At 38.2% G+C, this 20,063-nt stretch overlaps 15 protein-coding genes across 15 annotated transcripts; 9 read left to right on the top strand and 6 right to left on the bottom strand.

Moving 5' to 3' along the window:
* Window positions 1-47: 47 nt before the first annotated feature.
* Window positions 48-1,187, bottom strand: CNS1 (HSP70/90 family co-chaperone CNS1; the record flags this gene model as incomplete). The annotated part of the gene is made up of 1 exon (XM_002497528.1): window positions 48-1,187. One exon carries the CDS (start codon window positions 1,185-1,187, stop codon window positions 48-50), a length of 1,140 nt encoding a protein of 379 aa, XP_002497573.1.
* A 166-nt stretch (window positions 1,188-1,353) lies between these two features.
* On the bottom strand, window positions 1,354-2,736 carry ZYRO0F08602g (glycosyltransferase family 15 protein; the record flags this gene model as incomplete). Its single annotated transcript, XM_002497527.1, has 1 exon — window positions 1,354-2,736. One exon carries the CDS (start codon window positions 2,734-2,736, stop codon window positions 1,354-1,356), a length of 1,383 nt encoding a protein of 460 aa, XP_002497572.1.
* Window positions 2,737-3,645: 909 nt separating this feature from the next.
* OAZ1 (Oaz1p) lies at window positions 3,646-4,269 on the top strand (the record flags this gene model as incomplete). The annotated part of the gene is made up of 1 exon (XM_002497526.1): window positions 3,646-4,269. The coding sequence occupies one exon, from the start codon at window positions 3,646-3,648 to the stop codon at window positions 4,267-4,269; it is 624 nt and encodes a 207-aa protein (XP_002497571.1).
* A 153-nt stretch (window positions 4,270-4,422) lies between these two features.
* CWC21 (U2-type spliceosomal complex subunit CWC21) lies at window positions 4,423-4,791 on the top strand (the record flags this gene model as incomplete). The annotated part of the gene is made up of 1 exon (XM_002497525.1): window positions 4,423-4,791. The coding sequence occupies one exon, from the start codon at window positions 4,423-4,425 to the stop codon at window positions 4,789-4,791; it is 369 nt and encodes a 122-aa protein (XP_002497570.1).
* A 164-nt stretch (window positions 4,792-4,955) lies between these two features.
* Window positions 4,956-5,552, top strand: ARL3 (Arf family GTPase ARL3; the record flags this gene model as incomplete). Its single annotated transcript, XM_002497524.1, has 1 exon — window positions 4,956-5,552. The coding sequence occupies one exon, from the start codon at window positions 4,956-4,958 to the stop codon at window positions 5,550-5,552; it is 597 nt and encodes a 198-aa protein (XP_002497569.1).
* A 293-nt stretch (window positions 5,553-5,845) lies between these two features.
* Window positions 5,846-7,462, top strand: PHO8 (alkaline phosphatase PHO8; the record flags this gene model as incomplete). Its single annotated transcript, XM_002497523.1, has 1 exon — window positions 5,846-7,462. The coding sequence occupies one exon, from the start codon at window positions 5,846-5,848 to the stop codon at window positions 7,460-7,462; it is 1,617 nt and encodes a 538-aa protein (XP_002497568.1).
* A 197-nt stretch (window positions 7,463-7,659) lies between these two features.
* Window positions 7,660-8,850, bottom strand: MNN9 (mannosyltransferase complex subunit MNN9; the record flags this gene model as incomplete). The annotated part of the gene is made up of 1 exon (XM_002497522.1): window positions 7,660-8,850. One exon carries the CDS (start codon window positions 8,848-8,850, stop codon window positions 7,660-7,662), a length of 1,191 nt encoding a protein of 396 aa, XP_002497567.1.
* Window positions 8,851-9,179: 329 nt separating this feature from the next.
* On the bottom strand, window positions 9,180-10,400 carry DIG1 (Dig1p; the record flags this gene model as incomplete). Its single annotated transcript, XM_002497521.1, has 1 exon — window positions 9,180-10,400. One exon carries the CDS (start codon window positions 10,398-10,400, stop codon window positions 9,180-9,182), a length of 1,221 nt encoding a protein of 406 aa, XP_002497566.1.
* A 649-nt stretch (window positions 10,401-11,049) lies between these two features.
* Window positions 11,050-12,285, top strand: CAM1 (translation elongation factor EF1B gamma; the record flags this gene model as incomplete). Its single annotated transcript, XM_002497520.1, has 1 exon — window positions 11,050-12,285. One exon carries the CDS (start codon window positions 11,050-11,052, stop codon window positions 12,283-12,285), a length of 1,236 nt encoding a protein of 411 aa, XP_002497565.1.
* A 412-nt stretch (window positions 12,286-12,697) lies between these two features.
* CTA1 (catalase A) lies at window positions 12,698-14,224 on the top strand (the record flags this gene model as incomplete). Its single annotated transcript, XM_002497519.1, has 1 exon — window positions 12,698-14,224. One exon carries the CDS (start codon window positions 12,698-12,700, stop codon window positions 14,222-14,224), a length of 1,527 nt encoding a protein of 508 aa, XP_002497564.1.
* Window positions 14,225-14,421: 197 nt separating this feature from the next.
* Window positions 14,422-14,709, top strand: SGF11 (SAGA histone acetyltransferase complex subunit SGF11; the record flags this gene model as incomplete). Its single annotated transcript, XM_002497518.1, has 1 exon — window positions 14,422-14,709. The coding sequence occupies one exon, from the start codon at window positions 14,422-14,424 to the stop codon at window positions 14,707-14,709; it is 288 nt and encodes a 95-aa protein (XP_002497563.1).
* A 17-nt stretch (window positions 14,710-14,726) lies between these two features.
* RMD5 (ubiquitin-protein ligase RMD5) lies at window positions 14,727-15,938 on the top strand (the record flags this gene model as incomplete). Its single annotated transcript, XM_002497517.1, has 1 exon — window positions 14,727-15,938. One exon carries the CDS (start codon window positions 14,727-14,729, stop codon window positions 15,936-15,938), a length of 1,212 nt encoding a protein of 403 aa, XP_002497562.1.
* A 16-nt stretch (window positions 15,939-15,954) lies between these two features.
* Window positions 15,955-16,266, bottom strand: ELC1 (elongin C; the record flags this gene model as incomplete). Its single annotated transcript, XM_002497516.1, has 1 exon — window positions 15,955-16,266. One exon carries the CDS (start codon window positions 16,264-16,266, stop codon window positions 15,955-15,957), a length of 312 nt encoding a protein of 103 aa, XP_002497561.1.
* Window positions 16,267-16,388: 122 nt separating this feature from the next.
* Window positions 16,389-18,776, top strand: VPS16 (tethering complex subunit VPS16; the record flags this gene model as incomplete). Its single annotated transcript, XM_002497515.1, has 1 exon — window positions 16,389-18,776. The coding sequence occupies one exon, from the start codon at window positions 16,389-16,391 to the stop codon at window positions 18,774-18,776; it is 2,388 nt and encodes a 795-aa protein (XP_002497560.1).
* A 7-nt stretch (window positions 18,777-18,783) lies between these two features.
* Window positions 18,784-20,058, bottom strand: CHL4 (Chl4p; the record flags this gene model as incomplete). Its single annotated transcript, XM_002497514.1, has 1 exon — window positions 18,784-20,058. One exon carries the CDS (start codon window positions 20,056-20,058, stop codon window positions 18,784-18,786), a length of 1,275 nt encoding a protein of 424 aa, XP_002497559.1.
* Window positions 20,059-20,063: the final 5 nt, after the last annotated feature.

The following is a 20,063-nucleotide window of genomic DNA, read 5'->3' as shown; positions in this document are numbered from 1 at the left end:
ATATTTCTTACGACTACTACTATTATACATTAAATACATGTTTTGTTTTATTTTTGTCTTCTTTGAAGAGCCTTAGTTTTATCCCATTGTGACACCCACTGTTCGCTTTCAGATTTAGGCACAAGGTAAATCTTTATGGCGTGGTCAAACATGGGAATATGAGGTGTTTGTTTCTTCAAAATATCGTGGAATGCCACTTTTTTACCGACTTTAACCAACCCACCTGATTGAGTCTCCATAAATCCCAACAGCGATTTCACTTGGAAATTTTCATGACCTGGAATTTGGAACCACTCCGGTGGTCTTTGCATGATTAACTCTATCAATTCTTGTACAGTGGTCAATTCACCCACTTGTGCAACGAAATCAAATTCATCTGTCGTTGGGTACATGATTATCGCAGGGAAAATCAATTGAGATTGTGGATCTAATGGGTCCTCCAATGATATACCAGCCTCCTGAACCAATTCTGATGGTTTTTCAGTAGCAACATTATCAATGTTTCTCATTCGCAGTGCACCATTAAATATAAATTGCAAATTTTCCTTCTTCTGTTTTTCTTCCAATCTCTTTACCTCTGCCTCATGCAATTCTTGTTGCTTACGATCAATGACGCCCTCTAATGTTTGCAAAGACTTATTTTCAGAATCAATGGTCAACCCAAATTTGACACTTTCCTTTGCTTCATCTAATTTATTCAACTGGTAAAAAGCCTTTGCAATTCGATAGTAACATTTCATATTTTTTGGATTGAATTGTAATGCCTTTTGACATAGATTAATGCAACGACGGAAATTCTTTATCTCCAATTCACAAGCCGCTAAGTTTGCAAACAACGACTCATTAACTTTGTCATCATTACATTTGATTTCAATTCCCTTTTTATAAACTTCCCGTGCTTCTTTAAATCTTTTGGCCTTATAGAGATCATTAGCTTGATTCTTAAAATTTTCTGCCACTTCATGTGGTTCACCGTCATATGCCAATGCCTTCAATGCTTCCAGTTCTAAATTTGCACCTTTATCACCATCAGTTTCATCCAACTGAGTCATGAAAAATGGTTGTCTGTTCAACTCTTCCAAAATCTCATCTGCATTTTTATCTTGAAATTCACTTAATTGCGGTGGTAGAACAGGGTCATTAGGACCTGGCTTATACCTCTTTGGATCTTTAATTCCACTTCCCATTTTCTTGTTGGCCTGCTATGCTTGATATAAGATGAGATGAGATGAGGTGAAGTGCTGAAATTTTTTTTGTCAAGCGTAAGTAGACATTATAAAAACTAGTACATATAAACATATGTATTTTTTTAAAGAAACTAAAACTTACCAAAACTTACCTATCGAAGCCTTCTCAATTGTTGTATTTTTCCCAACCATTTGGTTTGGTTAGACCTTGTGAGTTATAGTATTGTACACCACAGGCATAACTGTGGAATGTAAAATCATTGTCTGGATTACATTCACATTCGTTCTCCTTGAAGACGTTCTTATCCAATGGACAGTTATCATAAGGAATGTGGTTATAACCAATATCACTGAAATAGTGGATCGAATCCTTTGGTAAAAATAACGAAGCTGCAATAGAGTGAACTGGCGCGTCACCCCATCTTTCGTAGAAGAAATTACCAGTGTCATCCAAATACTTGAAATAATCGCGGTACGCAGGAGATCTCCACAGGTTCAAATTAGCAACCTCGAAATTGGACCAGAAATGACACAAGTTGTAAGATTCACCTTTATCTTCGGAGATGAACTCTAACAAATTGTCCTTTGCAATGTATTCTGGGTTTTTCTTCCACCATTTTCTCACGGTATTCCATAAACTTTCAATGGTTCTCATATATTCATGGATGGTAATAGTGAAACCGTAGGCCTTTTCATTATCCTGCATCCATTGGAAAACATCATAATTGATGTTACAGTACAACTTAATACCAGGTTCCACACGCCAATACCAATCGTACTTATCTAGAGCCTCTTGTTGCCAGAAGAATCCTGACTGGAAACGACACATGTGTCTGTATGATTCACTTTCACCATACACAACACCGTCAGCGTCCATTTTTCTTCTTTCATCTGCAGCCAAATTTTGATCAATGTAGTCAGGGTACGACCAATATTCTTCTGGAATCAACACAAATTCCACTTCACCACTAGTTGCCTGACTGACTTCTCTCTTAAATTCATCAGTAAATTTCTTTTCGTTCATGAAAACCCATGGGTAATGGAATTTCTTGTTGAATTTCTTTTCCACTTGTGCAATGGATTCCAACATATTGTGCAATTCCTCATTTCTCACTAATGACACGAAACATGCCTTTGGTCTTGAACCTTTATTTTTATAAGATGGCTTCATGTATTCCCAAACTAAATTACGTTCTTCCAAAGAGGATGGTGATTCAGTCTTTGATTCATCATAAGGCTCAGTGGAAGGTAATTTATGAAGACTCTCAGATTCCTCGGATTCCTTAGAGTCCTCAGATTTTGCTTGCTCCTTTTCCTTCTCCTTTTCAGCTTCATATCTTTCTTTCTCCTCAGAAACGTTTTCATTACTCTGAGACCCCCATAACTTGCTACCACTAAAATCGAAATTTGAGGGCATCATGTTAGATAGATAACTTTGAGTAGTACCACTCTGATCACCACCACGGGGTGACATTACTGCCAAGATCCCAAGGCATACACCAACTAAGACTACTAGCCTTAGCAGCCTCTTACTGAGAAATACAGCCATATCAAATTAAACCTTTTCTTCCAGCGTCAACCGAAGAGGATTTGGGAAAAGAGTAATTGGAATTAGATCGGGGGAGACGAACCAAGGATGACTGTTAAGTAGTTATCGAACCTTAGCGACTGCTTGTGTCTATATATTTCACCCAACGCCTAAATATTTTTGAGATACACCAATATAAGAAGTATATTTCAAGTTCTAGATTTCGTGATCAGTTTCTCGACGCCAAATTGTCCAGTGTATTACTTTTTTTTTCTATAACTGTGAAAAAAGTGCTTGACTTCGTCAAAAGGGAAATTAATTGGCAAGATACGTGCATCCAGACTACGCATGGGGAAGATAGTTGTTACTGCGATCGTTATCGTAGAGCTAAGGTGACGTCTTTCAGAGATAGATAGAGGGTAATGTGCTTCTGGCTCCATCTCATCTGGTACTGATTACTTTGATGCAATTTTTAACATGGACTCGAGAGAAGAAAAAAAATGGAAAAAGAAACAAGAATTTTAGGGGACAACATCACGTGATGTGTTCGTATTACATGATTCCAATGACTTTACGGTCACATGCACAATATTTCATGTGATCCACACTTTCTAAAGGTCAAGAACATGGTGAAGTACATCCACTCACAGGATTCGATAGTACAACTTAAAGGAAGCAGGTATTAGTGAAAGGCTAAACAGGACGTATTCATTTCTTACCTATAGCTCCCCTCCCCCCTCTAAATAATGAATGAAGATCCGCTGGCGAGAAAAGAGTCCCATGTTCTGGAGACAGTTTGCAATTTAGATATACAAAGCATTATTTCACAACCATGCAACAACGGATTATGCTTTAGCTTCCCCATAAGCGATTTAATTAAAAAGAACAGCGATTGTAGAGCTGAAATTTTTACATACGGTACGAGAGGTGATGGATTCCAGGACTGGTATGCGTGACATCGGTAAACCAGGTGGTAATTTAGTTCAGCTTTACTGGGATATTATCCTTCTAACAGAATCTAAATTCCTTTTACCTCAGTACAGACAACAGCAACAATCTTTAAAGTCGTTTCAAAAATATGTTGTTGATAAGATGGGAGTTACACTGAATAGGATGGTTAAACCGGTTAAAGTTCCGTACTCCCGTACCGGGAACCTTAATACCCCATGGAGACAGCTCGGTATAAAATATCTGATGGTTTATTTACCACTACATTTTAAGGACGTTATTTGGTGCAAATGTGATCAGTTCTGTTTCCATGTAATTTTACCTCAAAATAATGCATCCTCAGCGCTACGACGAGGAATAAGTAACGATAAGGAATGGTTATTATCGCTTCTGGAGTTAGGTGATAAATTGGGAATGCAATCTATCAGGATTTACATCGGAAGAGATGATTTTAACGGAGTTTCCACTTTTCTAAGAAATTTAAATTGGATTGGTGGTAGATTAGTCCCCAATGAAAACAGAGCTGGGCTCATGGCACAGTATTCCAGTGTTGACGATTTAATCTTTGGCGATGAGAATTACATAATATTAGAATTTGAATGTTAAATTTTAATAGGCGTGTCCTTTGACTTTCCTGAATTCAAATTCTTGGGTTTTTCCAGAAGGGCGATGAGCTTAAGATAAAAGTCAACCGTTGTTAGTTTATGCATTAAATACATATATACCAAAGTAAAGACTAAAGTCTTCATTTGCGTAGTCATGTCATACAACAATGTGGGCTTGAAAACCGCAAAGGGATCCTCTACGTCAGGTCACATCCAGAGATCTCTGGCTGGTCACAACGACAGTACTCAAAATTATAATAAACGTAATAAAAGGGTGGAAAGACCTAGGACGCAGGAACCTGCAAGCCATAGACCAAAGGATGCCAAGTTAGTAGACCATTTACAAAGACGTGAAATTGAATTACAGGTATCTGAATTAAGAGATCAACTAGAAGACGGTAGCGACGATGATGATGAAACGATAGATCGAAAGTGTAACGAACTAAGAGAAAAGTTGACAAATGCAACGAGGACTGCTTACACTTCAAGGAAGGAGCGTGAGAACGCAAGTGAGCCGAAATAAAGTGCAATTTGCACTTGCATTACCCTATATCCATGTCTTTATCTATCTCTTTTGTATTATATGTATCAGTAGTATCAATATCATTTTAAAAGTAAAGCGAGTGTATCAGCTAACAAGCTTAAAGAACAACAACATTATTGGGAATCATTGACTGGTAATGAACTATGTTCCATCTCGCGAGGGGTCTTTACAACAATTGGAATCGTAAGGAACAATATTCGATCTTAATTTTGGGATTAGACAATGCAGGTAAGACAACTTTCTTGGAGACTCTAAAACAACAGTATTCACTACACTCCAAAGATTTAGATAAAATCACACCAACGGTTGGACAAAATGTGGCTCAAATCAACGTTTCCAAAACGTGTACACTAAAATTATGGGACGTTGGTGGTCAAGAAACTTTGAGATCGATGTGGTCAGAATACTACCCACAATGTCATGGCATAATATTCGTTGTTGATAGCACAGACAGGTCACGTATCGATGAATGCAGTGATACTTTAAGATCTGTAGTTATGGATGAAGAAGTAGAGGGTGTTCCTGTACTGATGTTAGCTAATAAGCAAGATAGACCCGATAGTCTTGAAGTACAAGATATTAAGCAAATCTTTAACAGGATTGCAGAACACTTGGGAGCAAGAGATAGCAGAGTCCTCCCGATTAGTGCATTGACGGGTGAAGGTGTTCGTGATACTGCAGAATGGTTACTAGTTAGGCTTCAAAGAAACAAGGCAAATAGACCACCAGTCTACAAATGATGACGATGACGACGACGAAGACGATAATAGTCATAATGTACATAAATAGAACTAAAATATAGTGTTTACTAGCAACAACATCAACATCAATACCTGGCTCTACTATTATTGTTATCACCGCGTTCTTATTGTTATCAACACTATTGTTGCCTTTGGTAATTTGGCGACACAAACTATGGCAAATACTCTCGAACCATACATCACTAGTATAAAGAAGAGAGAAACCTGCTGTGAGATCGACACCACTACTCGATCTATTGTAGGAATCTAGAGAATTGAAATAGAAAGAGAAAATGGCCAAGGTTTTTCAGAGGGGGCATAGATACAATAAAGCCCGTCAATTCATGAGATTTGTTATACCAACCCTTATCTTGTTGTTAGCAGGGTTCAACCTTGTAACATCAAGTGATAAGGGTTTGGAATCGTTCTTTGGTGGTAAGCATTCTGGCAAGAGAAATGTTATTTTCTTTGTTACTGATGGTATGGGCCCCACATCATTATCATTAACGAGATCCTTTAGACAATACGTTCACGAATTGGCTTATAACGATGTTCTAGTGTTAGATCAACATCTAATTGGTTCTTCGAGAACAAGAGCTTCTGATTCACTAGTGACTGATTCTGCTGCTGGAGCAACTGCATTTGCTTGTGCATTGAAATCTTATAACGGTGCCATTGGAGTCGATTCTGATAAGGTTCCATGTGGCACTATATTAGAAGGTGCTAAATTAGCCGGTTATCATACCGGATTAGTGGTAACTACAAGAATCACAGATGCTACACCAGGTGCCTTTAGTGCACATGTCGATTTTAGAAGCCAAGAGGACTTAATTGCCGAACAACAATTGGGCGAATATCCATTGGGCAGGCAGGTAGATCTAATGATCGGTGGCGGACGTACCCATTTCTATTCAAGTAACAGTGATCCTAAGTATGGCGATAGGGGTAGTCGTAAAGATGGTAAGAATTTAATTTCTAAAGCTGAAAAAGATGGTTGGCAATATGTTGGTAATCGTGAACAATTCGATCAATTGCAATTGGGTCAAAACGTCTCATTACCACTATTAGCCTTGTTAGCGGACCATGACATTCCATTCGACCTAGACCGTAAAGACGAAGAATACCCATCTTTGGAAGAAGAAACCATTACCGCTATTAATGCATTGAACGAAGCTACCAAGGATTCTGATAAAGGATTTTTCCTACTAGTAGAAGGCTCAAGGATTGATCATGCTGGTCATCAGAACGATCCCTCTGCACAAGTTAGAGAAGTGCTAGCCTTTGACCGTGCATTCCAAGCTGCTAAAAAATTAGCAGACAAAAGTCAAGTGGAAACCATTTTAATTTCAACATCTGATCATGAGACTGGTGGATTAGCTGCCTCTAGACAAATTACTAAATCATACCCGGATTACGTTTGGTATCCAGAAGTTCTTTCCAATGCACAACACTCTGGTGAATACTGTTCCAAACAAATTGAAGGCTACAAGGGAGATGACAAAAAATCGTTTGTCCAACATGAAGTGTTAGAGAAAATGCTTGAAATTCATGATTATACCGATAGTGATGTTGATTATTTAATTAACGAAAAAGATAGAAATTCTATCCAAGATAAATTAAACGATATGATTTCATTTAGAGCTGAAATTGGCTGGTCAACCCATGGACATAGTGCAGTTGATGTTAACATCTATGCCTACAGCAACCGTAAGAAGGCTCTAGATGAAATTAAAGATTATTTACAGGGGAACCATGAAAATACAGAAATCGGTGATTATATGGCTCGCTATTTGAACATTGACCTTGCTCAAGTGACTAAAGAAATTCGTGATACTAAACATTCTCCAGGTAAAAAATTTACTGCGAAAGTATTCGATGAGTACGGACACAAGGTCGGCGGTTTGGAATAATCAAATGGAAGCTTAGAAGTAAAAGTAAAAAAGGATATATATAGACATATACATATATGTGTCTCTAAAATACACTACCACAAACTTTTTATTTATTTATTTTTTTTTTTACTTTCTAATTCTCTATTGCTAGTTATCCCAATAACGATATGATTGAAAATAAACTACTGTGGATATGATTTCTTTGCCAATCTTATTCAAGTGTTAGTCTCTTCTATGTGATAAACCAAATAGTTGGGCAACCCGAAAATATCGTAGTTTAACCTTTGAGCCATTTTGGCAAAACCTTCAGTTTCAATTAAATGATAAAATGGGAAAGTTGGGAACATTGCACCATCTCTATGAACATCAGCCTTAACCAATGTACAACCACCACCGACACCATCTAAATTCATTTCAGCATTTGTGGCTCCCGTAGCATCATAGAAATATGCCATCAAAGCTCTATATGTTGCCAAATCTCCGTAACCTTCCACTAAAATTTCATCATCACCCATTTGCTTGGCCAATTCTAGGGCAGTGTCACTTTCTTGCCAGTTGTTAAAGTCATAAGGTCTAATCTGAACTTTCTTAGCCTGGTCGTCATAATATTTTTGATAAACATTTGCAGATAACACTGCCTTATTATGAGATGTCATATCTTGAATTAGATTTGGTGGAGTTTCCACAATATCAGCATCTAACCAAAGTACCCATGAAGTTTTAGGTCCCAATGATGAAAATAACAATTCATTCCTTGCCGATGCCATTGCACTTCTCCTTTCCTTTTGCACTTCCAAAGCATGCCTTTCCTTTTCCATGAGTTTATCAAAACCTGCAGAATTTTGTCTCAAGATGGTAATTTTGGAAAATCTTTGATTTTTCTTATCGGTTTGAACTTTTTTAACAGCGGCTTCCAATTTTGAGAGGGCAATATCACCAGAACTTGTTCTTGGAAGGATAAACCCTAGTTCCGTGAATTCACGTGGGTAAGTCAATTGTAAAAGATTGTCCCAGTATTCTTGATGGAAAGTTTGCATTGGTGTTAAAATCAAAACGTGTTCTTTGTTTAATGCTGCCTCAGCTGTTGAATGTAGTTTGTTTAGATCATAGTGAGCAATATGATTTTCTGGAATGATATCTTCTACTCTATCGTTAAACAACCAACTACTTTTCTTCTTGTAAGAGTATTTGGGCATTTTATATTTGTTAGAATATGGGAAATAAAACGTATTCTCCTTCTCATGGGCCCATTTGTGATCGGCAATTGAATTACCATCATTTCCCAAGTATGGATTACCAGAGCTAACAATTTCGAAATAAATGAAGACCGTCAATGCTATGGGGAAAAGCACCATAAACCATGGATTTTTCCTTAGACGATAAAACAGAAGACGTAGTGAAATCATAGTTGTTGGTGATTATTTGATTCTTGATCAATCTTCTGAGGCTGAACAAAGTGCAGGGAGAAACTTTGTAGAACGGGGAAAGCAATATGAACAACCCAAAACAACAATTATACCTGCTAATAACTTCAACACCGTCTTAAAACCACCAAAAGGATAGACCTGGCCTAGTTATTTGGTATCAAAACATATTGCAAACACGTCTCTACAAAGTTCTAATGTTTTTCCTTTTGAGAAGATGCCGGAACCAACGCCTTTCGTACTGAGTGACTGAAAAATAATATGCACATTAGTTTTATAAAATAGAATAAAATAAATATTATTTAAGCCCATTATACCCTTGACGTTTCTCTTGATTCGTCCCAGACTTTATCACAGATGCTCATGAACATCTTTTTATCTATAGCAGGTGAGTTTCCTGGAAATTCGAAGCTAAAGACGTCGCGTTGAATGCGAATCTCACCTTGCATCAGTTCATCAGACGTAGATGGAACAGTAGTATCATCCTCTACTGTCAATTGATTGTATTCAGTTTCTTGCTGTTCTTGATTTTGATCTTGATTTGCTTCTGATTCCCGGTTTCGCAGATCTTCTGAATCATTTACTGCCGTTGTAGCTGTTGTCATCTGCTGGGGTCTCTTGCGTTGTGTAGTAGTATAGGGTGTGTAGCCCTGGTATTCCTGATAGTAGGGCATCTGTACCGGAATTGCAGATCTTGGTGGTACTGGGTAATTGTACGGCCGTTGGTAAGCCTGTAGCATCGGAGCAGGAGCAGCTGTTGTCGCCGCGTAGGGGTAAGGGTAGTACTGTTGCTGCCATTGCGGTAGGGGAATTCTTGGCACAAAGGGCGTGTTCAACTTATAACCCTGTTGTTGTGGTAATAGAGGTGCCTGTCTAGATTTACCCAGGTATTGTACTCTTGGTTTACCAATGGGCCTGCCCGTAAATGTCGAGCGTGGAAATCGCGATACGTTCGGCGGTGCACTTTCTACTCTGCCGTGATGGGTATGATGTCTATGAATTGCCGTGCTCAAATTACTATTCGGTGTCGTAGTAGATCCACTACTACATGATGAAAGATCCAGTGCTGGTGGAATTCTCTTTCTCTTTAATGATGTACCTTTTGACGCCTTTAACTCAAGGGTTCTCTTTTTAGTGGCTTCAAGATTATCATTCTTACCACCATTCGCATTCTCGTCATCACCATGATCTTCTTCCTCACCATCCTCATCATCATCGTCGTCGTCTTCATCATCTTCCTCCTCATCTTCTTCACCATTACTATTTAATGCCAATTTCGAAATAACATTTCTCTGCTTGCGTTCAATATCCTTAGAGGCCTTTATTTTGCTCAGCATTCTTTCAGTAACCCTATGCAACCCCAATGATGCTGCTGCTTCATCATCCGACTGAACTTTTGAATCTTTAACCTCCTCTTTGACACCATCTGTATCCCTATCTTTGTTCTTAATCTTATCATCCAAGCACGGTTCACTATCACTAGCACCAGCTTTTGTAATCTCTTCAGGCTGAGGCATCCTCTCTGGTGACATACTCAACTCTTGGAAACGACAGGAATGAAAAGAGCCTCTTTGAATGCTTTTAATCCAATCCTCTATTATTTATGTTCAATTATTAGAAACAAAACAAACTGTCAGGATCTCGAATAAACAAATAATCAAATGTACGTTCTTGCAAGGAAGAATGCAGCTAAGTTACAAATTTCTATTGATTAGACAAGAGTCATGCACGAAAAGAAATAAACTAAATAAGATAAATTTCTTGCTGTATTCTTATTTTAAAAGTTTATCAAGAAATTCCAAACCCATTAATTGCTTCAAACAGAAACAATCGTGCATAAAGAACCTACGTTTAGTCACAATTCGTTCAGAAGTTCTTGACCTAGAAGATGGGTGAGCATAGTATAGTATGAGTATCAGATAACCTTCAATTCACGCTATTTACTTCGCAATTTTTAGAGGGTCCCATGCCTCAAACTTCTACTACCTATTCGTGTTTCATGTGAATTAACTTGAAACCGTGGTGAAACGATGTTGATCACGGAGTGAAAAATTTGAAACAGGGGATAGTTAAAAGGGTCATATCGCTAAACTGCAGTGTTCTTCGTTGCGTTGCACCATTACAAGCGAAGAGATACATTGTCTGTAAGGAAGTAGATAAACCCTATCAGAAGGATCAAAAATGAGTGAAGGTTTGTTGTATTCGAACTTCAGAATTAGAAGTTTGGTTCCCCGTGCTTTGGTATGGATTTTGAAACTTGACGTTGAGATTCAAGATCCATACCAGGTGGATGAGAAATTCACCAAGGACTTCCCCCTAAGAAAGCTGCCATCTTTCCTCGGTCCTCATGGTTACAAGTTGACAGAGCAGATGGCCATTAACAACTATCTGATCAAATTATCCAAGGATGAAAAAATTAAGGCTCAATTGCTAGGTGCTGAAGACGATATCAAGACTCAATCTCAAATTTTGAGATGGGAATCTTTGGCAAACAGTGACTTGATCGCTACAATGGTCAAGGTGTTTGGTCCCCTAAAAGGCGACGCACCTTACATCAAAAAGAATGTGGATGATGCTTCTAACTTCTTGGAAGAAATCGTTGGCATTTACGAAGCCAGATTGAGAGATTACACCTATTTAGCAAGTGAATCGATTTCTTTGGCAGATTTGGTTAGTGCTGCTATATTCATCAGAGGTTTCAACTTTATCTTTGGTGAGCAATGGAGAAAAGAACACCCAGCAATTGTTCGTTGGTTCAAAACTGTTATCGAATCTCCATTCTTGGCAGAGGAGACTAAGGACTTCAAATTCATCGAGAAGCCACTAGAACCACCTCAAGGTAAGAAGAAGGAACAACCAAAGCAACAAGCAAAGCAACAACCAGCCCAGAAAGCTCCTGCTGCTCAACAACCACCTCAAGAGAAGAAACCTAAGCACCCCTTGGAATTATTGGGTAAATCATCTTTCCCACTCGAAGATTGGAAGAGAAAATACATGAATGACGATACCAGACCAACTGCTCTACCATGGTTCTGGGAACATTACAACCCAGAAGAATGGTCTCTGTGGAAGGTTGAATACAGATACAATGACGAATTGACCTTAACTTTTATGTCTAACAATTTAATCGGTGGTTTCTTCACCAGATTATTCGGATCCGTTAAATACATGTTTGGTTCTATGGTGGTCTACGGTGAAAACAACGACAACGGTATTGTTGGTGCCATTATGATCAGAGGTCAAGATTATGTCAAGGCCTTTGACGTTGCACCAGACTGGGAATCTTATAAGTTTACTCAATTGGATGCAACCAAGCCTGAAGACAAAGCCTTCGTCGAAGACATGTGGGCTTGGGATAAGCCAGTTATTGTTAACGGTAAACCAAGAGAAATTGTTGACGGTAAAGTCTTGAAATGATCTACTAAACTATTGTAACTTTAACCATTTTTCTTTATAGTTAATTATGTTACGTGCTGATTAAAGAAAACTGGTTGAATCATCCAGATATGTGACTGTAAATCATCTTGAACCTTATTGTAGTACAGCTCCGTGCGTATGATGTGAATAGTTCTTCCCACGTTGCCCTTTTATCCGACTATCCGGAAATATCGGGTTCTGTCCTCCCCAACGGAAGCCACTCGGTTAATGCCGAGACACGAAGGGAGAGACCGCATTGAATAGCTGAACTGCCGCTCGCGGGGTTAGGCGCTTATCTGGGCGGGGACTGGTTGAAGAAAGGGACATATATAAAAGGAATGGAATCACAAGCTAGCAGGGCTACTGAATTCATCACAGAGCAACGTAAGGCTGTTTCAAAAGTATATTAAGGATGTCAGGTAAGGATAACACTAATAGCTCTGATGTGAGAGGCGACAGGGTCGTCACTACTGTGGAAGGTGCTCCTATCAATGAACCTTTTGCTACCCAACGTGTTGGTAACCACGGTCCATTACTACTACAGGATGCTGGATTAATTGAATCATTGGCTCATTTTAACAGAGAAAGAATTCCAGAGAGAAATCCGCATGCACATGGTTCAGGTGCCTTTGGTTACTTTGAAGTAACGGATGATATTACCGATATCTGTGGTTCCGCCATGTTTAGCGAAATTGGTAAAAAGACTAGATGTTTAACTCGTTTCTCTACTGTGGGTGGTGAAAAGGGTTCTGCTGATACCGCCAGAGATCCTCGTGGGTTTGCAACTAAATTCTATACTGAGGAAGGTAATCTGGACTGGGTTTACAATAATACTCCAATCTTTTTCATCAGAGACCCCTCCAAGTTCCCTCATTTTATCCATACTCAAAAGCGTAATCCTCAGACCAACATGAAAGATGCTAATATGTTTTGGGATTTCCTAACAACTCCAGAAAATCAAGTGTGTGTACACCAGATGTGTATTCTTTTTAGTGATCGTGGTACCCCAGCATCATACAGAAATATGAACGGTTATTCCGGGCATACTTACAAGTGGTCAAACAAGAAAGGTGAGTGGCATTATGTGCAGGTTCACATTAAGACTGACCAAGGCATTAAAAATTTGACTAATGAAGAAGCGGTTAAATTGTCAGGTGAAAATCCAGACTGTTGCCAACAGGATTTATTCGAAAATATTGAAAAGGGTAATCCTCCATCATGGACAATTTACATTCAAACGATGACTGAAGATCAGGCTAGCAAACAACCATTTAGCGTTTTTGATTTGACTAAAGTTTGGCCTCAAAATGAATTTCCCCTACGTCGTGTAGGTAAGTTAGTTCTAAATGAAAATCCACAGAATTTTTTTGCTCAAGTTGAACAAGCCGCCTTCGCCCCAAGTAATACCGTACCTTATCAAGAAGCATCTGCTGATCCTGTGTTACAGTCTCGTTTATTTGCATATTCGGATGCTCACCGTTACAGATTAGGTGCCAATTTCAACCAAATTCCAGTTAATTGCCCCTACGCATCTCGTTTCTTTAATCCTGCCATTAGGGATGGTCCAATGAACGTTAACGGTAATTTTGGTTCTGAACCAAACTACTTGGCTCAGTCCAAAAAATACACCTATGTGCAACAGGACAGACCAATTCAACAACATCAAGAAGTTTGGCACGGTCCTGCAGTTCCATACCATTGGGCAACGAGTCCAGGCGACGTCGATTACTACCAACCAAGAATCCTGTATCAGAAAGTTTTAGCAAAGCAACCAGGTCAACAGAAAAACTTAGCTCATAACATTGGTGTTCACGTTGCTGGTGCATGTCCTGAAATCCAAAAACGTGTTATCAATATGTTCACTCGTGTAGACAAGAAGTTAGCTGCTGATATTAAGAAGGAGCTTCAACTTGCATCTGCTCCACAAGCTAAGTTGTAAGGAACACCTATATTTGTACATACCTATAAGTGTCCTAACAGCATTTTTATTTATTTCTATTTATTATTATGTATGGAATTTTGTTGTTTGAAATTATATCGTTTTTACCATCATATGTCCTTTCAAGGTATAAAGATGTATAAAATTCGGGCTTGGGGTCAACTTTCATACATATATATATATCCTTACAAACAACCATGGAGACAAAGGAAAGCGTTTCGGAAGGGATATATCATAACTTGATCACTACCCTAATCCAGGATATTGTAGCAAAGGAAACTACCAAACAACAGTTACTCAGATCAAGATACCCAAACTTAAAGCCCTACTGTTACGATCCATCTCATCAACTGGATATAAACGGTTTACCCAAGCAGCAGGAATCATCGCAATATCTACAGTGTGAAAATTGTAATAGGGACATTTCAGCTAATAGATTTGCAGCTCATTTACAAAGGTGTTTAAGTAGAGGTGCGAGAAGATAAGTTACAGGATAATAAGTATGTCAGTGATTTTACCATCCCTTTCTCAAGAAATCGAGAGGTTGTATGATGAAGAAAATGGCCAACCACTGGTCAGCAAATGTGTAGAGGAAACTCATGAGTTTAAGACACAGCTCAAGAAATTGAAAGCTCATTTGAATAAACATATTCAAGAAGTTGAAAAAGGTGATGATGAGAAAAAAGGCAACAAAAGAAGGAAAGATTTAGTAGTTGAGAAATTGAATAAGGCCCACAGGCAATGGGATCATTCAATAAAGAAGAATTATAAGCACGCATCACAGCAACATTCAAAGATTAGCAAATTTTTGCAGAACAAGTTGCACGAATTTGATTTGGATGAAGTTTATGTGAATAAATTACATCCTGAATCAAGGACTAATATCGATAAGGCAATAAGTTTCCACATCTCAAGATATAACGTGGGGAGTTTACCGGTTAATGGGAGGCAAGAAATTATTGATTATTTAGGTCAAGTTTATGGAGTTACACAGGATATTTCTGAAAGGTTTGTTCAATTAGGTCAAATAGTACAGGATCTGAAAAATGGGGATACGAGAAGTTGTATCGAATGGTGTCATGATGATTCATTATTACAGTTTGAACTCTACACGTTAAATGCTATGCAACTGTTCCAAAATGGTGATGTATTAAACACTTACAAATATCTGACTGAAAATATACCTAATAGTGCTTTCAAATACAGACAGCATCAAGTTATTACACAAGTATCACCACTATTAACACAGTTATTGCTAGGAAAAAGGGCCGATGATTTTGATAACAAACTTCAATTACAACAAGAGAAATGCATCTCTCTGTTCACAAAAGATTACTGTGCTCAAAACAATTTACCCTTTGACTCTGCACTTTTCCTAATTATTTTAAGTGGGGTTATTTCATTCCAATTCTTTACCAAATATAAATCCATTAGAGCTTCCGCTCATGTCGATTGGACTACAGAGGATGAGTTGCCATTTGATGTCAAGTTGCCTGAGTTTTTAACACGTTTCCATCCGATTTTCATCTGCCCAGTGCTAAAGGAGGAGACTACTTTGGAAAATCCTCCCTATTCTCTTCCATGTCATCACATTCTGTCCAAGAAGTCTCTAGAAAGATTATCAAAAAATGGTACCTCCACTTTCAAGTGCCCATATTGTCCAGTTAATGCATCTAAAGCAAAGACTAAAAAAGTAAATTTTGTCATGCTATAATGATCTCAAATAACTTTTATACGTTCAAATAATCAGCTGCTAGCAGTAATTCCAATGCCATCTCTGTAGGAATCTCAAATTCAGGTATGTCTTCTTGATCCTTGTTGGCAAACTTGTACTGTAAGTTGTATTGCAAATAATCAACCACTCTAGCCAGCACATTCCCTTCAATACCAGGTAGCTCTACTCGACCACTCTTCTCTTTAAAAGGCCCCTCCAGCATAACTCTTAGAGTAGGGGAAACCATAGCGGCTTCCTTGGAAATGGAGTACTCCATGTTGTCACTTGAGACAAGCGTGACGTTAGGCTTAATATCCTCCTCCTCCATGGCACTTTTATACTTTTTCACTTCTTGTAAGTTTTGGTTAAAGTTAAGTTAAGTTATCTTAAATCGGTCTTGTAAAACTTATATACCCAAACTCTAAAGGTAAAAGGGATCACTAGTTGATCATGAGGAACCCCAGTTTCAATTGGGAGAAACTAGATAAAGTATTCTTTCGCTCTAGAGAGCTTTGTAATTTAGAATGGCCTCAACAGGAGCATGTTGTATACAGTATTTCTACTACTCTAGTGGCTATTGAATTGGATGAGACGATACAGGTTTACAACTATTTTGGGGAAACGTTGGCTAGTTGGAATTCAAAGCAATTTGGTAAAGTACTCAAGATTGAGTTTGACTTTGAAGACCATCTCATAATCGTTACACCGTCCACCATATTCCGTATTACCAGTTGGTCACCATTGGAATATGATTCAACTTCTTTGGATGAAAATCTACAGGATTCCATTTGGGACTATAAAAATGGTGCCATCATTTTAAAACGTACACAGGATGTATACAAACTCAAGGACGGTGCCATTAAAGAAGTTTGTAGGAATGATGGTAGATTTACCCTATTGACCAAGGAACACTGGGATTGCAATGGTAAGAAAATAATTTTACTAGACGTTAACCACACATTTCAATTAGATTTAAGACGTAAAAGCTTGATCCAATGGTTATCGGATTCACAATGGCATAGATGCGTAATTTCTAGGGCAAATAAAGTTATTCTTTACAATGCCAAGTTGAACAAAATACAAGTTTACACAGATTCCAAGGCACCTCAATCGGAATTCGCTGTGCATGATATTCCATCAGCTATTATGTGGTGTGGTAACGATACAGTGGCATGCGCATTTTCAGATGAAGTTAAACTGTATGGTTCCAACAACTCTTACATTGCATTCTGGTATCCAAGTGAAATTATGGCCTTGAAAACTGAGGTGGATGGATTGAAAATATTCACCAGTGAAAAAATACATTTTATTTCCAAAATAGCAGAATACACTTCTAGTATTTTCCGTGTGGGATCCACTGAATCCGGTGCAATACTGCTCGATTCTTTGGACCTTCTAGAGACTCAAACTTCCAGAGCATTAGAAAACTTGAATGCAATTGATTTGGAAAAAGCAATTTTTGATTGTATGCATGCTGCACAGGAAGAATTTTCTCCACAACTACAAAAGAAACTTTTGAATGCTGCATCTTTCGGTAAGGCTTCTCTGCCTTACAAGGAATTTGATTCTGACATATTCGTCAAAGCGTGTGACAATGTTCGCCTTTTAAACGTTTTAAGAACAATGGGTATCTTTGTCACCAATGAACAATACAAATCAATCACTTTCCATGGCATTATCCAAGGATTACTTATGTGCCACAAGTACTATCAGAGTATTCTGCTTTGCGAGAACCTAAAGGAACATAAAGAATTACTTGAGGTTTTTGCCCATTGGGCAACTACAAAGATTAAGGTATCATCTGAACTAGATGATGAAGAATTATCCAAATTGATTAAAAAACGTTATGCGGAATTACCGAAAGTTGGCCACCCGCCCATGGCGAGAATAGCACATAGCGCATTTTTGGAAGGAAGATTTCAACTGGCGAGGGATCTTGCTCTCCTAGAATCATCTCCTGAGCTCAAAGTTTTAGAACTTCTCAAATTAGATGATGATTCTCTAGCTCTCTCAGAATGCCTAAAGTTTCAATGTCCAGAATTGACATTATCAGTTTTGCTTGTCATGCGCAAGAAGCTCAGTACTGCCCAATTAGCCAAGTTACTAATCCTGGACATGCCACAAGACCAACTTTACCCATACCTACAAAGGGGGAACCATGAATTTTTGTTCGATTATTTTAGACAAACGGACAGTTTCATAGAGCTCGCTCACCTGTTTCTAGCACAGGGCAACAAGGGAGAATCACTAAGGCCATTCCTACCTCAAATTCAAGAACTATATGGAAAAGTTTTAAACGATAATCTAATAAAACAAGATAAAGAGCTTTTGAAAAAAAATCATAAGCTGCTAGATTATCAAGATGCATTGGGCAATAAGTATCACCATAATTTCGTTGGATTAACACTTGACCAAACTATAGCATCTCTGATAGAAATTAAACAAGAGCGTGATCTGGGTGGATTAATAAAGGAATTTAAAATATGTGACAAAAAATTATGGCACATTAAATGTAAGGCGTTGGTTAAAACTAAATCATTTGACGATTTGTACCAATTTGCTATATCTAAAAAGTCTCCCATTGGCTACAAACCATTTTACAACTATTTGAAAAGAAATTCTCATAACAAAGAAGCATCAACGTACATCAGTATGATATCTGGCATATCATATGAAGAGAGAAGACAGATGTATTTGGATTGTAAAAATTATCAAAGCGCCATCGATTTAGCGGCAAAGGAAAAAGATATTCAAGGACTAAAAGAATTACATAAACTTATCCCAAACAACGAGACACGATTTAGAGCGCTTATCATGGAGTTAGTGAACAAATTATGAATTGTGGTCAGATTAGTCCACCTTTCCTCTTCTCTTCTTTTATAAATTCACCGTTTAGAATAGTTCCAGAATCTAATCCATTTTCTCCGGTTAACCAACCAGGAACTCTATCAATATCTATATTACCTTCATCACATAACTCATGCAATCCACCAAAGACATCGTTACCACGAAACTTGAACCTTATAGAAACTTGACCTCGATCATCCGATAGATCTTGTTTATCTACGAAATTTACCTTGTTAACGGGAATCAAAGAGGCATATTTGGATACCGTATCCGCTGCGTCCATTTTCGGGAAATCCTTCTGTAGATGGTGCATCCTGGAGTTGAATCGTTGAACTTCGTAGGCCTTTTTGGCTTTAACGCCTTTTTTTGAGCCTTTAAATCGTAGCATAATATTTTCTAGCCGTTGTCTTTTGGATCCTGGATCATCATCATCATAAACTCCAGTAACTACTCTTTTACCCTTCACAGAAATATGGTTTCCATAATTATCAAATGGAGATATATCGAAATCTGCATCTGCGTATTTGGACCAAGGTCCCAAAGAATTTGAATATCTTGATACACCTTTCAAAACGTGCATTGTCTCTAAGGATTTCACCGGTGGATCATCATTTTGCCTCAAAACTATGGGATCTTTTTCAGCAATTGTTCTTTGTACACTTTGTAGAATCAATTGTGCATAGGAATCATCATCAGAAGAATGTATGACATTGGGAGAATTCATGGGAAAAACCACATAGTAAGGGCTTCTAGAAATTAAATTTGGCTCATTTCCATTTTCAACCAAATTGTGGGGTTCAAAAAGTTGTATTCGACATATTATCGATGGAAGTTCAGGATGCTTAAAGATGTATATATGGGAGAGGTATAGCCGGTGGATATCCTCCTTCAAATTGTGAACGAAACTATTTGGATCCAAATTCAAGACCTTTTTTATACCATTAGGATCAATTGCAGTGGTCGATTTCCAAAATAATAAATTTGGCCTCTGTACAAGCGTATAGGAGTCGATCTGCGCCAATTGATATAGTGACAACCCTTGAGGCCAAAATTCGAGCAAAATCCTCGCAACAACAGTCTTCCGATTAGCTCTTCTTTTCAAATAGCCAGACATAATATGAGCCAATTTATCTGGGCTCATCCCATTAGCAGGATCATATTTATGACTCCAGTGCTCAACCAAATGACATAAAACCGTCAGGGGCAAGCGGCCGAGCTTTTTTAGCAGAACTTTCCGATCTTGCTTGGGGATGAAATCATCACTCAATTCCATCAAAT

This window comes from Zygosaccharomyces rouxii, assembly GCF_000026365.1.
Source record: "Zygosaccharomyces rouxii strain CBS732 chromosome F complete sequence".
Lineage (NCBI taxonomy): Eukaryota > Fungi > Ascomycota > Saccharomycetes > Saccharomycetales > Saccharomycetaceae > Zygosaccharomyces > Zygosaccharomyces rouxii.
Note: the sequence above shows the minus strand (reverse complement) of the source record. Positions and strands in the feature narration are given on the sequence as shown.